General features: G+C 46.0%; 3 protein-coding genes across 4 annotated transcripts; all 3 read right to left on the bottom strand.

The window, feature by feature from the left end:
• Window positions 1-900: 900 nt before the first annotated feature.
• Window positions 901-4720, bottom strand: LOC109424290 (uncharacterized). Of its 2 annotated transcripts, XM_062851765.1 has the most exons (3): window positions 4480-4720; window positions 4345-4424; window positions 901-4257 (listed from the first exon to the last, which is right to left on the bottom strand). In XM_062851765.1, exon 3 carries the CDS (start codon window positions 3222-3224, stop codon window positions 1656-1658), a length of 1569 nt encoding a protein of 522 aa, XP_062707749.1. In that variant the 5' UTR covers window positions 3225-4257; window positions 4345-4424; window positions 4480-4720; the 3' UTR covers window positions 901-1655. The 2 variants fall into 2 exon arrangements, with proteins under 2 accessions (XP_062707749.1, XP_062707748.1); XM_062851764.1 differs by having other exon boundaries at window positions 901-4424.
• Window positions 4721-9763: 5043 nt separating this feature from the next.
• Window positions 9764-10909, bottom strand: LOC134286534 (uncharacterized). The gene has a single exon (XM_062848159.1). The coding sequence runs from the start codon at window positions 10907-10909 to the stop codon at window positions 9764-9766; it is 1146 nt and encodes a 381-aa protein (XP_062704143.1).
• An 81-nt stretch (window positions 10910-10990) lies between these two features.
• On the bottom strand, window positions 10991-11686 carry LOC134286533 (uncharacterized). Its single transcript, XM_062848158.1, has one exon. It carries the CDS (start codon window positions 11684-11686, stop codon window positions 10991-10993), a length of 696 nt encoding a protein of 231 aa, XP_062704142.1.
• Between the last annotated feature and the right edge of the window lie 468 nt (window positions 11687-12154).

Raw genomic sequence — 12154 nt, 5'->3', positions numbered from 1 at the left:
ATTTGATTCGATTGTGGTCGAAGGCAAGTTCACATTAGAGAAGAGGAGCAAACTCCCCTAAATGCAAATACAGAAAGAATAGTGTTGAAGTGTTGAACTCATCTACTGATTTACGGTAATCTAACCTGCATCTTTCCGGGTTGGCCTACATTGCATTCGTATTTCTCTCATCGCACTCTACACACCTAGCCCGCCCTCGAGCCCGCCATATCTCTTGGACCCCTGCTAGGACCTGCAGTTTACCACTGATTTAAACATGTTATTGGCATTAACCCTTTGGAGCCGGAGGGGTCATATATGACCCCGGCGATGAAACCGAGCATAACAAATGTGTTCGACACCAGCGACGTTGCGTCAACAGCGGCGAAAAAAATCGATTCCAAAAGGTTAAATTGATGTTTCAACTTATTCACTTTTTTTTCTTTCCTTTCCTTTGCATCAAAAAAGTCACAAACATCAACAAAACAAAGCACGGATAAAATCTTAAACTGAATTAATCTGGTGTTCGATTTGAATAGGTCGAATCTGCATAGGAATCACAGCAAACATACGATCTATTCAAATCGAACACCAGAAATAATTAAAAATTCACGGAAAAATAATGTTTCGGAAAAGTGAATGGTTCAAACGTAAGAAAAACAGTATAATATATTGTTACATAAAAATCCAATGTAAATGTATAGTATAGCGAACCATTTCATTACAATACACTTAATTGTAGCTGGTACACTGTATGGTGCAGGAATGGTTTTCACCATACACCCTATGGTTAGTTTTTATCCGGGTAGTAATTTTCACCGCAAGCCGCCGTTCAGTGTAGGCCAAGAAACGGTCAAGAAACGATTTTCTGTCGAAATTTCTTGAGCGGTACTCAGCTGAAACGGAAAAATCGACGAAGGGTGACATCAATCGACGCTAGAAATGAACAGGTGCTTTTTACCTTGAATTTATGAACTAGAACAGAACTTGCCTGGAGCGGAGGCCTCCTGGCCTCCACGGGTGCCCCAGGCACCGATGACGACAACTGGAGAGTCGCTTCGAGGAGTTTGGGTTGGTCAGTAGAGGTCTACGATGATACGATGCTGCGACGACAACGACAGTCCTCCGGTCGGGTTGATCAGGCCCAGTGGACGACTTGTTGGTTGCGAGTGCAGCGATGCCGAGCAATGGTACCAATTACTCGGGTGGAAATTGACGATGGTTGAACGGTTGATGCGCTATGACCTTTCAGCGAGAGTGGTTAGTTCATGGCTGATACAAATTGACGTCACAACGAGATTTTGATGATTGAACGGACGATATGGACATCATGGATAGGGCATGCCAGACGATTACATGACGAATCACAGCGTGATTGACGGAGTGGAACAGCTTGGACCAGATAACGACGCGACGTCTTCATGGTGACGGGCGTCCCCGTAGGGAACACCGGTGGCTATGGGGGATAAATATTCCTTGAGCTTTTTGAAATATTCAATTATACAACTACTTAACTGGAAAGCGGAGGCCTTCATGGTGAAGACCCCCGCAGTGCCGAAGCACTAACGATGGAAGAGACTACTGCTCTTCATCTGTGGATGCATTATCCTTGATAGGGAGAACGCAGATCTTGGAGATACCTCGCTTGAAGATCCCGTCCTTGGTGCGAACGTTCACTACTCGGACGTTTCCATCCGAGCCGGTGTAGATTTCGGTGACTCGCCCCGTTGTAGAGGCAAATTGTCCTCCTTCACCAATACCATGGTGCCGATCTTGATATTGTCGCGTTTTCTCGTCCATTTGGTCCTATTACGCAAGTCTGACAGGTAGTGCGTCTTCCATTTCCGCCAGAGTCTTTGCACAAATTCTTGCGATCGCTGCCAGACTGCCAACCGATTTTCTGGTATCTCCTGCAAATCGGGTTCAGGCACCGCTGTCAAGGGTCTTCCAACCAGAAAGTGTCCCGGGGTTAGGGCAGCATAGTCGTTAGGGTCGTTGCTAAGTGGAGTCAGTGAGCGCGAATTTAGTATTGCGGCCACTTGCTGAACAATGGTATGTAACTCGTCGTAGCTTAACTGCTGATTACCGACGATCTTCCGAAAATGTCCCTTAAACGACTTGACCGCCGCCTCCCAGAGTCCACCGAAATTGGGAGAGCGAGCCGGTATGAACTCGAACTGAATTCCTTCATCTTCAGCTGTGCGGACCACGGTATGTTGAAACTGCTGATCGAGGAACAGGAGACGCAACTCCTCCAATTCTCTGTTGGCTCCTACAAAATTGGTGGCATTGTCGCACATGACCACCTGCGGCTTTCCTCTAACTGCAACAAATCGTCTGAAGGCCGCCAAGAAAGCTTGAGTCGACAAGTCCGCAACAGCCTCCATGTGCACAGCCTTCGTTGCCAGACAAACGAAAATTGCTACGAAGCACTTCACCGCTACGCTGCGCCGGACTGGATATTTGATGTAGAATGGGCCACACAAATCTACACCAACCTTAAGGAATACGGCTGCAGGATTGACTCGAACCGACGTGAGATCGGCCATTAGCTGCTCGTGAACGGTGGGCTTACTCCGGAAGCACGTTACACACTCATGACACACCGTGCGGGCCAGATCACGTGCATTCGTGGGCCAGAATTTCTCTCTGACGGAGGCCACCAGAAGTTGTTGGCCAGCATGGAAGTGTTTGATGTGGTAGTGCCGCAAAATCTGCTTGGTGAACGGATGGTGGTGGTGGAGTATCATAGGATGCTTTCGACTCTCCGCGATTGGCGCGTTAGCAAGCCGGCCGCCAACGCGAAGCGTTTTATCAATCAAAATGGGATGAAGAGAAAGGATTTTGGACGAAGTCTTCACCTCCCGGCCACGAGAAAGAGCCGCAACTTCCTCGGGAAAGCTGTCTTCCTGTGCTAAACGAACTAGGACGTTCGTCGCTTCGTTCAGCTCTTGAAGCTTGATAGGGCCCGTGAGTCTGTGATTGCGATTGTTCGGAGTTGTATTGTGGATGAATCTCCGGATGCATGCTACGATCCGGACGATATCGGTGAACGAGGAACGGAGGAGAAAGATTTCGCTAGGAGTCTTCACACGAGCTGGCAGTACGACGACAGATCGCTCCTCGAGAAGAGAGTGTTCGACGTCCGGGATAGCGGAGCTACTAGGCCACCTTGATCGATCCTGCCGTAGCCACAGAGGGCCTTCAAACCATGTCGTTTCGTACTTCAGCTGCGCGGGTATCATGCCACGCGAGATTATGTCCGCCGGATTGTCCGCTCCGGCTACATGGTTCCATACGCCGTTGCTGGTTATGTGCTGGATCTCCGATACTCGATTTGCCACGAAAATCTGCCAGCGGGAAGGTGGAGACGCTAGCCAGTACTTCACGATTGTGGAATCGGTCCAGAAGAACGGTTGAAACGGAATCTGAACACTGCTACAGACCTTTTCATACAAATGACTTAGCAAAAGCGCTGCGGAAAGTTCTAGACGTGGCGTCAAAAGGACCTTCTTCTTCCGCTTCAAATCTTTGTAACTCGTTAGCTCAGGGATTTGGGGATTCTCATGGTCGTGCTTATAGGATGGCTTGAACCCTCAGTTTCCTCACTCGTTTGGGGACACTTCACTAACAGGAACTACGGTATAATATTCTCACAAATAGAGCACAGTATCAAACAGTGATGAACGGTCATACAAACACAGACAATAAAGGGGGGGGGACAACTCGTCTAAACAAATGTATTCCGACGGATCATAGAAACAGCGAGGCTTGAAGACTCCGTTATGGGTCCGGAACAAGGCGGAAAACACAAAATAGTGAAAAAGTCATTATCCAGGGCTGCGTTCCGAATGAATTGGCTGACACTGAGGCAATTTACACATTACAATTATTTATTCTATGGTGACGTCACATAATAGGGCTACTTGCGGTGCTTTCGAGATCCGGATCTTCAGGGGTCGATGCTCGGTGGTTGTTCGAATTCACCGGCGGCCATGACGGTGTTGGTCACGGGAAACGCCGGGGGTGCCGGCGGATAGCGATGGCGGCAAATGATGGCGGGACCGATGGATGGCAATGGCGACTCCTATCGGTGCGCTGGCGAATACAGATGGTCGTTGGTGGAATGGGACATCACCTCGCGACGGGACGCAGTTTCTTGACACGAAACCCCGTTTTCCGATCGTTGATTGGCACGCACGTCCGGAAAGGTGGTTCCCGGGGATCTTCTGTCGGCGGTAGAATAAAAATACGGAGAAAAAGGCCCAATTGACGGACCTAACCACACTTATTAGCACCTCATGACGTCACTTTGCAAAGCCCTATAAATTGCCGTACTCTATAACAATAAACTTAAGAATTTACCTTTTTCTATAGTTTCTTCACACACACTTCAACTCTTTGTTGTGCTGTTTGTTCGTTTTTAGCTTTTAGCATAATAGTAACTGTAGGAAATAACTAATTACTTTTAAGTTCATTCTAACAATTTTTGTCACTAACCGTACTAATATTTGCATGATTTTAACCAAATAACATTTGCACTAATCGTTACTAACAATTATTTCGACCTAAGACAAAAGAAACAACACTGAATAATAAAACTTTCACCATATACAAAAATTAACAATTAACATACTAACTCTACAATCTACACACGCGCGCACTACAACTCTGTTTGAATATCACGATCGGAAAAGAAACTCCGAGAGGAAGCTCTGAGCTTTTTATAGACGAGTCAAACATACATTTCTAGATTGAGTTTAAATAAGGGCGAAAGTAACATGAGAGAGTTCTCTTCATCGACTCTCTCTTCTTCAAATTTAAGTGACAATATGCAAGTATGGTTGAACTTTTGGGTCATAAATCGCAAGGTAGCGATGCAATCTAGCGTATAAGTGTAAAAAAGTTCGATTGAATTTGCATCTTGTCACTTTAATTTGCAGAAGAGAGAGTCGATGAAGAGAACTCTCTCATGTTACTTTCGCCCTTATTTAAACTCAATCTAGATTTTACATTTTCCATACAAATAACATAAAGTTACATTGTATGCACCTTTAATGCCGGAAATATGAACAAGCACCCTATTTTTGCTGGCTCCATCTGTGAGTGAACAACGATTGACCCAGTTATGTTTTGGCCTGACAGCTCAAACTGTTATACGAGTAGGTTGTCACCTAAGGGGTCATTCAAATATGACGTCCATCATTTAGGGGGGAGGGGGGGTCTGAGAAATTGTGACACTCCATGTATAAGGTATACAAAATAGCGTGACAGATGGGGGAGGGGGGGGGTCTAAAATTCCCGAAAAATGATGGACGTCATATTTGAATCGGCCCTAAACAGTGAGGAACATGAAAGAGGAGAAACGCTCTGACACTCATCAAGCCGCTGAGTGCAGCCATTGCTCCCTGATAGTGTTAGTGGGAGAAACATCTGCAAAGGGCGTGTTATTATGGCAGGAATATTTTGGGATAATAAACGGGAAAAGGAATTTAAGGAAAATTTGATGGAAAATTGGTCTTGTGGTGGAGCTACAAGTAGAATTTGGAACCGACGGTTACAATACCCCATCGACCCTCCTAAAAAAATGAAAGAAATTTCATTTTTTTTTCAATTTGATAACCTAATTTATGTTTTCGCACTTTATTTATGCTTTGATTAAGCCCTTTTGAAAAACTCTTTTACCTTCATCGCTCACGCGATGGAGAAAAGACACTCATTTGGTAGCTCAATACAATGATAGAAACTGTCAAATCGTCAACTTGCTAATGTTTACGTTCGACCTCCGACGACGATCCGCGGAATCGCGACGAAAGTTTTCTCGGTTTCCCGGCGGCTAACGGAACAAAATTGTGTCCGGCGGTGTGAAGTTCCCGAACTGTGCACGGATCATCGATTCGCCTGCATTTTTCGGTTGTCTTCCACTGGTCTGTTGGGGAATCGGCCTGGGAGAACTTCACCCTGCTGAGGCAATTATGCCGTTTACCAGGTAAGAGAAATTATTTGTAAACAAAAGTGTCGACTAATAGTAATACTTTTCTTTTTCTTTTAAATAGGATTTTCAACATAGCGCGTTTATTGATGCCCGCGTCCGGACAACGGAATGGTAAGTAGTTAATCAATTAAATCGACTGAATTGAAGAAAAATCAATCAGTTTCTGTTTTCAGAATGAAAATGTGAATCGACCGCGAAGGTTCCTGCGAGTGGGATGACCGGTTCGCCAGTTGAAAACTGGTCCCGCTCGAGGAAGTTATGGACCGCAGAAACAACAGCGCCATCTCGGAGGGAGATTGGGCTGCGTCCGCTATCAATGGGAGGACCATTGTGTACATTCCGGATGAATGAACACCGGAGCAGAATTCATTGAGACTATTATTAAATTTCGCTTTTTTTTTTTAATTTTAGATCCGTAGGAGCCGAACATATCCGAATCCCACTATTGTTGGCTACGTTTCCTTAGGGTTTTACAGAAGGGACATGATGCCGTATCCACGTTATGGAAACCGCAATTTTGGCAGTATTTATGCCTCGGCCTGTCGCAGAATCGAGCGTGATGGCCGTCTAAGCGACAGTTGAAGCAACAACCGTCCTTCGGGGGTTTGTAGTGAGTCAGCAGGATTTTCATACCTGTGGAGACATCGGAATCTGCCTCGGCGGAATCTGAATCGTGCTGTGACGCGTTAAGTGATCGATTTACAACTTTAGAGTTCGTTTTCGAGTGTATTTCGTTTACCTGCGACGGTTTTCCGCGAGATTTTGAATCGTTCGACGCGATTTGTGATTGGTGTTTGAACCAATACGTAGCATCTAATTTTCGACCGAATTTCTTCAAATCGACGAGATTATCGATGTCCGCCGAGACCGCGTGACCTTTATAGTCGCTCCGCAAGTTCCGGAACACGATTTCGAACTTCTTACTCTCTGTCAACGGCTTTGTCAGCGAGTTGAACAGTTTCTGAAGTTCAAGGAAAAACTCCTGGAAACTTTCGCGAGGACCTTGCTTTCGAGAAATCGCGCGCGTCTCAAACGTGTGGTCATGATCAGGGCTGAGGAATTCGCGTTTCAGTTCCTGGACCAATTCACGCCATGACGAAAAGTCTTCATTTTCAATACACGACATGTACCACGCTCGCGCCGAACCGGTGAAGAGGTGTATTGCCGATCGGAACAGTTCTTTTTGGGACATCCTCTCAGATTTCGCCAAAAATTCAACCTCTTTTATGAATTTTATTAACGATTTCCCGTTATCCGACCCGTCGTACTTCAGATGCCACTCTGAGACAGGCTTGTATCTCTCAGACCGGTGGACATCCTTCTTTCCGCGGAACCGTTTACGCGAGTCATCCGAAGACCACCCAGATTCGGAACTGGATGAATCTGAAATACAAATTTCCGTTTTCGACCGTCGTGATTCACCGATTCTTTGTGGAACTTGTTCACTCGGGTTGCGCTTCTTACTCCGCCCTTCCTCACTGTTCGTTTGAGGGGAGGGATTCACCGGTAGGGGTAAAAAGCTCCGAAGCGTTGCTGGATTAGCAAACGGGTTGAGGGTTGTATCATGTTGGGGTTGTCGCGTGGAACTTGATCCGACGAGGGGATCTTTCGGTTTCGACGCTGCTTGGACTAACGCGAGATTCGCAAGCAAGAAATTCATTTCGTTTAACGGTAAGTACGAGAAGTAAGTATTGAACGTATCGCGAACGCTAGATATCAGCGCATCAATGTCGGCTAGATCATCGTCATCGTCCGTGTTATTCGGCAAACGACGTAATCGCGCGAAGTAATGGGCAAGACGGGTTTTTAACTGATCTCGTGGCGCTTCGTATCGTTTCCGGTTCGACAGGAAATCCTGTATTTCCTTCAAATTCTCGTCGATGGTTTTGATCTCATCGTCGACCGTCGTTTCTAATCGATCAAAACTTACGTCGGGATTTTGAACATTTTCGATTTTTAGTCGATCCTTCAACCGTTTTCTCATCTCCGCGCGCGTTTCAGTTTCGACTAACGGCAATCCGCGAATTTTCAGTTCGTATACCATCTCCGATCGCTCGAGATGGTGAATTAGCAAATGTTTGTAGATGAGTTCGAATTCTACATCCATTGTTGATTCAATTGATTATTCTATCGGTTAAAAAAAAACTTCGTTAGGAGAACGAAGTGGTTACCAAAAATAGGGCTCTATTTTTTCGTTCCCGGTGGGGGGAAAATGAAAATTTCAAGTCATTTTTTTAGTTGGGCGCCATTTTGTAACTCGTTAGCTCAGGGATTTGGGGATTCTCATGGTCGTGCTTATAGGATGGCTTGAACCCTCAGTTTCCTCACTCGTTTGGGGACACTTCACTAACAGGAACTACGGTATAATATTCTCACAAATAGAGCACAGTATCAAACAGTGATGAACGGTCATACAAACACAGACAATAAAGGGGGGGGGGCAACTCGTCTAAACAAATGTATTCCGACGGATCATAGAAACAGCGAGGCTTGAAGACTCCGTTATGGGTCCGGAACAAGGCGGAAAACACAAAATAGTGAAAAAGTCATTATCCAGGGCTGCGTTCCGAATGAATTGGCTGACACTGAGGCAATTTACACATTACAATTATTTATTCTATGGTGACGTCACATAATAGGGCTACTTGCGGTGCTTTCGAGATCCGGATCTTCAGGGGTCGATGCTCGGTGGTTGTTCGAATTCACCGGCGGCCATGACGGTGTTGGTCACGGGAAACGCCGGGGGTGCCGGCGGATAGCGATGGCGGCAAATGATGGCGGGACCGATGGATGGCAATGGCGACTCCTATCGGTGCGCTGGCGAATACAGATGGTCGTTGGTGGAATGGGACATCACCTCGCGACGGGACGCAGTTTCTTGACACGAAACCCCGTTTTCCGATCGTTGATTGGCACGCACGTCCGGAAAGGTGGTTCCCGGGGATCTTCTGTCGGCGGTAGAATAAAAATACGGAGAAAAAGGCCCAATTGACGGACCTAACCACACTTATTAGCACCTCATGACGTCACTTTGCAAAGCCCTATAAATTGCCGTACTCTATAACAATAAACTTAAGAATTTACCTTTTTCTATAGTTTCTTCACACACACTTCAACTCTTTGTTGTGCTGTTTGTTCGTTTTTAGCTTTTAGCATAATAGTAACTGTAGGAAATAACTAATTACTTTTAAGTTCATTCTAACAATTTTTGTCACTAACCGTACTAATATTTGCATGATTTTAACCAAATAACATTTGCACTAATCGTTACTAACAATTATTTCGACCTAAGACAAAAGAAACAACACTGAATAATAAAACTTTCACCATACACACGCGCGCACTACAACTCTGTTTGAATATCACGATCGGAAAAGAAACTCCGAGAGGAAGCTCTGAGCTTTTTATAGACGAGTCAAACATACATTTTACATTTTCCATACAAATAACATAAAGTTACATTGTATGCACCTTTAATGCCGGAAATATGAACAAGCACCCTATTTTTGCTGGCTCCATCTGTGAGTGAACAACGATTGACCCAGTTATGTTTTGGCCTGACAGCTCAAACTGTTATACGAGTAGGTTGTCACCTAAACAGTGTGGAACATGAAAGAGGAGAAACGCTCTGACACTCATCAAGCCGCTGAGTGCAGCCATTGCTCCCTGATAGTGTTAGTGGGAGAAACATCTGCAAAGGGCGTGTTATTATGGCAGGAATATTTTGGGATAATAAACGGGAAAAGGAATTTAAGGAAAATTTGATGGAAAATTGGTCTTGTGGTGGAGCTACAAGTAGAATTTGGAACCGACGGTTACATCTTCCAGTGGTGCGACCCTGGACTTGGCAGTGATAAGCCTGACGGATATTGTACCGTCAACCGTGATGCATCGCAAATAGAGGCAGGCTCCGTAGGCAGCGTTGGAAGCATCAGCAAATCCATGCAGTTCTACCGTAACTAAATCCTTCGTAAATGAAACCCAGCGTGGCACAGAAAGAGTGTCCAAGGCCAGCAGATTTCTTCGAAACTCAATCCATGCATTCTGTAGCTCTTCCGGCAACAGGTCGTCCCAGTCGCATTTCTGCTTCAACAGTGTTTGTAAGAATATCTTCGCCTGCACAACTACCGGACCGATTAGCCCTAATGGATCGAAAATCTTGGCTGATTCCGACAAAACGGTTCTCTTGGTGATAGGAGCATCCGATTCTAGTTGGGGTACGGCGAAACGAAAAATATCTGCAGCTGGTTCCCATATCAGACCAAGAGTTTTCACGGTGGAGGTTGACGAATCCAGTTCAAATGAAATTCGCTCGTCCCGAAGCTCAGCTGGAACGTTCGAAAGCAGTTCAGCGCTGTTGGAACTCCATTTCCGCAAGATAAAGCCTGCTGAATTGGTCAGATCAATCAAATCCGACACTAGAGATCTGCCTTCCTCCAAATCGTCAGTTCCGCTCAACGCATCATCCACGTAGAAGTCCTTCTTGACCGTTTTTGCAGCAGCTGGATGGGTTGCTGCACCCTCAGTTCCCAGTCGTTGAAGGCACTTCGTTGCCAGGTATGGCGCAGAGCTGGTTCCGTAGGTAACCGTGGTCAGTTTATACGCCTTAACGGGATCATCGGAAGACGGTCTCCAGAGAATGCACTGCAGTAGGTGGTCAGCTGGGCAAACCTTCACCATTCTATACATTTTCGCCACGTCTGCCACTATTGCGTACCTCCAAAATCGGAAACGCAACGCGATGGAGTGAAGGTCGTCTTGGACGACGGGTCCTACCATCAGCCCATCGTTCAACGATACGCCGGACGACGTGCGGCACGAAGCGTCGAACACGACACGAAGCTTTGTCGTCGTACTATCCGGCTTCAGCACAGCGTGATGCGGTAGATAGTATACGGGTTCCTCATCTTCTGCTACTTCTTCCATGTGACCCATTGCCCTATATTCGTTGATGAATTCGAAGTACGCTTCTTTCAACGCTGCGTTTGATGCAAACCGACGCTCTAGTCCGTAGAATCATTTGAGAGCGTTGGCCTTGGAGTCTCCCAGTTTCTGAATGACAGCTTCCTTTTTCGGTAGGGTGACTACGAATCTGCCAGTTTCATCTCGGATAGTAGTTCGCTCGAAGATTTCTTCACACGTTGACACCTCTACTGACAACGTGTTTCCAGTGTGGCAGGATTCGAGTTCCCAAAACTTCGTGAGTAGCTCGTTCATGTCGGAAACAGTACAAGGATAGGAAACGGTTCGTAGTACAGCAATTGAAGAACCGGGTACACGTCCAGAGACGACCCAGCCGAAGACGGTTTCTTGAAGAGTGGGTCCATCATCTACTAGCTTGATTCTTCCATCTGACAACAAATCGTAGTAATATTCTGCACCGATGATTAGGTCAATCGATCCAGGCTCAAAAAATGTAGGATCGGCTAGCGTAAGATGTTCCGGAATCGCTAGCTGTTGTACATTCACGAACTCAGTTGGCAACTCTGAAGTCAGCTTTGGTAGAACGTGCAGTTGGATGTTTTCCGAATACGGTGATATTCTGAGCGACCGTGGAGCGACGGTTGCGCTCACCATTCTAGTCGATTTAGCAAACGATCTTCCAATACCGGCGATAGACAGATGGTTCGAAGATCCTTCTAGCTTGAGCTTCTGACACAGGCTTCGGGTATTCGGAGCACGAATCGAGCAGAGTTCTTGCAAGTTGCACATTTCCGTACTGATCTGTTATGCGCACCAAGGCGGTGGATAGAAGTACTTGACGAGAGGGCGTATGAATACTAACAGGCAGTGAGTTTGTGTGTTGAGAGGGAGTACGATCTGTGGTGGGTAGTGGATGTGTACTAGTGCTTGCGATTGGGAATGAGTTTGTGTTTGGTCCTGTTACTTGCCAGCTCAGGGTTAATATGCTCAAAGTCGCTTATTGACTTGTTCCCTCAACACCCACACAGAGGAAGGGCACTCACGAAGAGCAAGCAACTGCTCGAATTACACTACTACCCACTAGCTTTACCAAAATCGGAATTAACGGCAATTAATGTTGTATACAAGGTTATACACCGAGAAAAATCCAATTTGAAAACCGGAAATCCAAAAGCGGAAGCAAACTGGTTCCTTACTGAACCCGACGACGTGAAAATGCAAAAGGAAGTGGAACTATTAATGACCAGGGCTATGTTC

The sequence above is a fragment of the Aedes albopictus genome, chromosome 2 (assembly GCF_035046485.1).
Source record: "Aedes albopictus strain Foshan chromosome 2, AalbF5, whole genome shotgun sequence".
Taxonomy (NCBI): Eukaryota; Metazoa; Arthropoda; class Insecta; order Diptera; family Culicidae; genus Aedes; species Aedes albopictus.
This window is presented reverse-complemented; position numbering and strand designations above follow the sequence as displayed.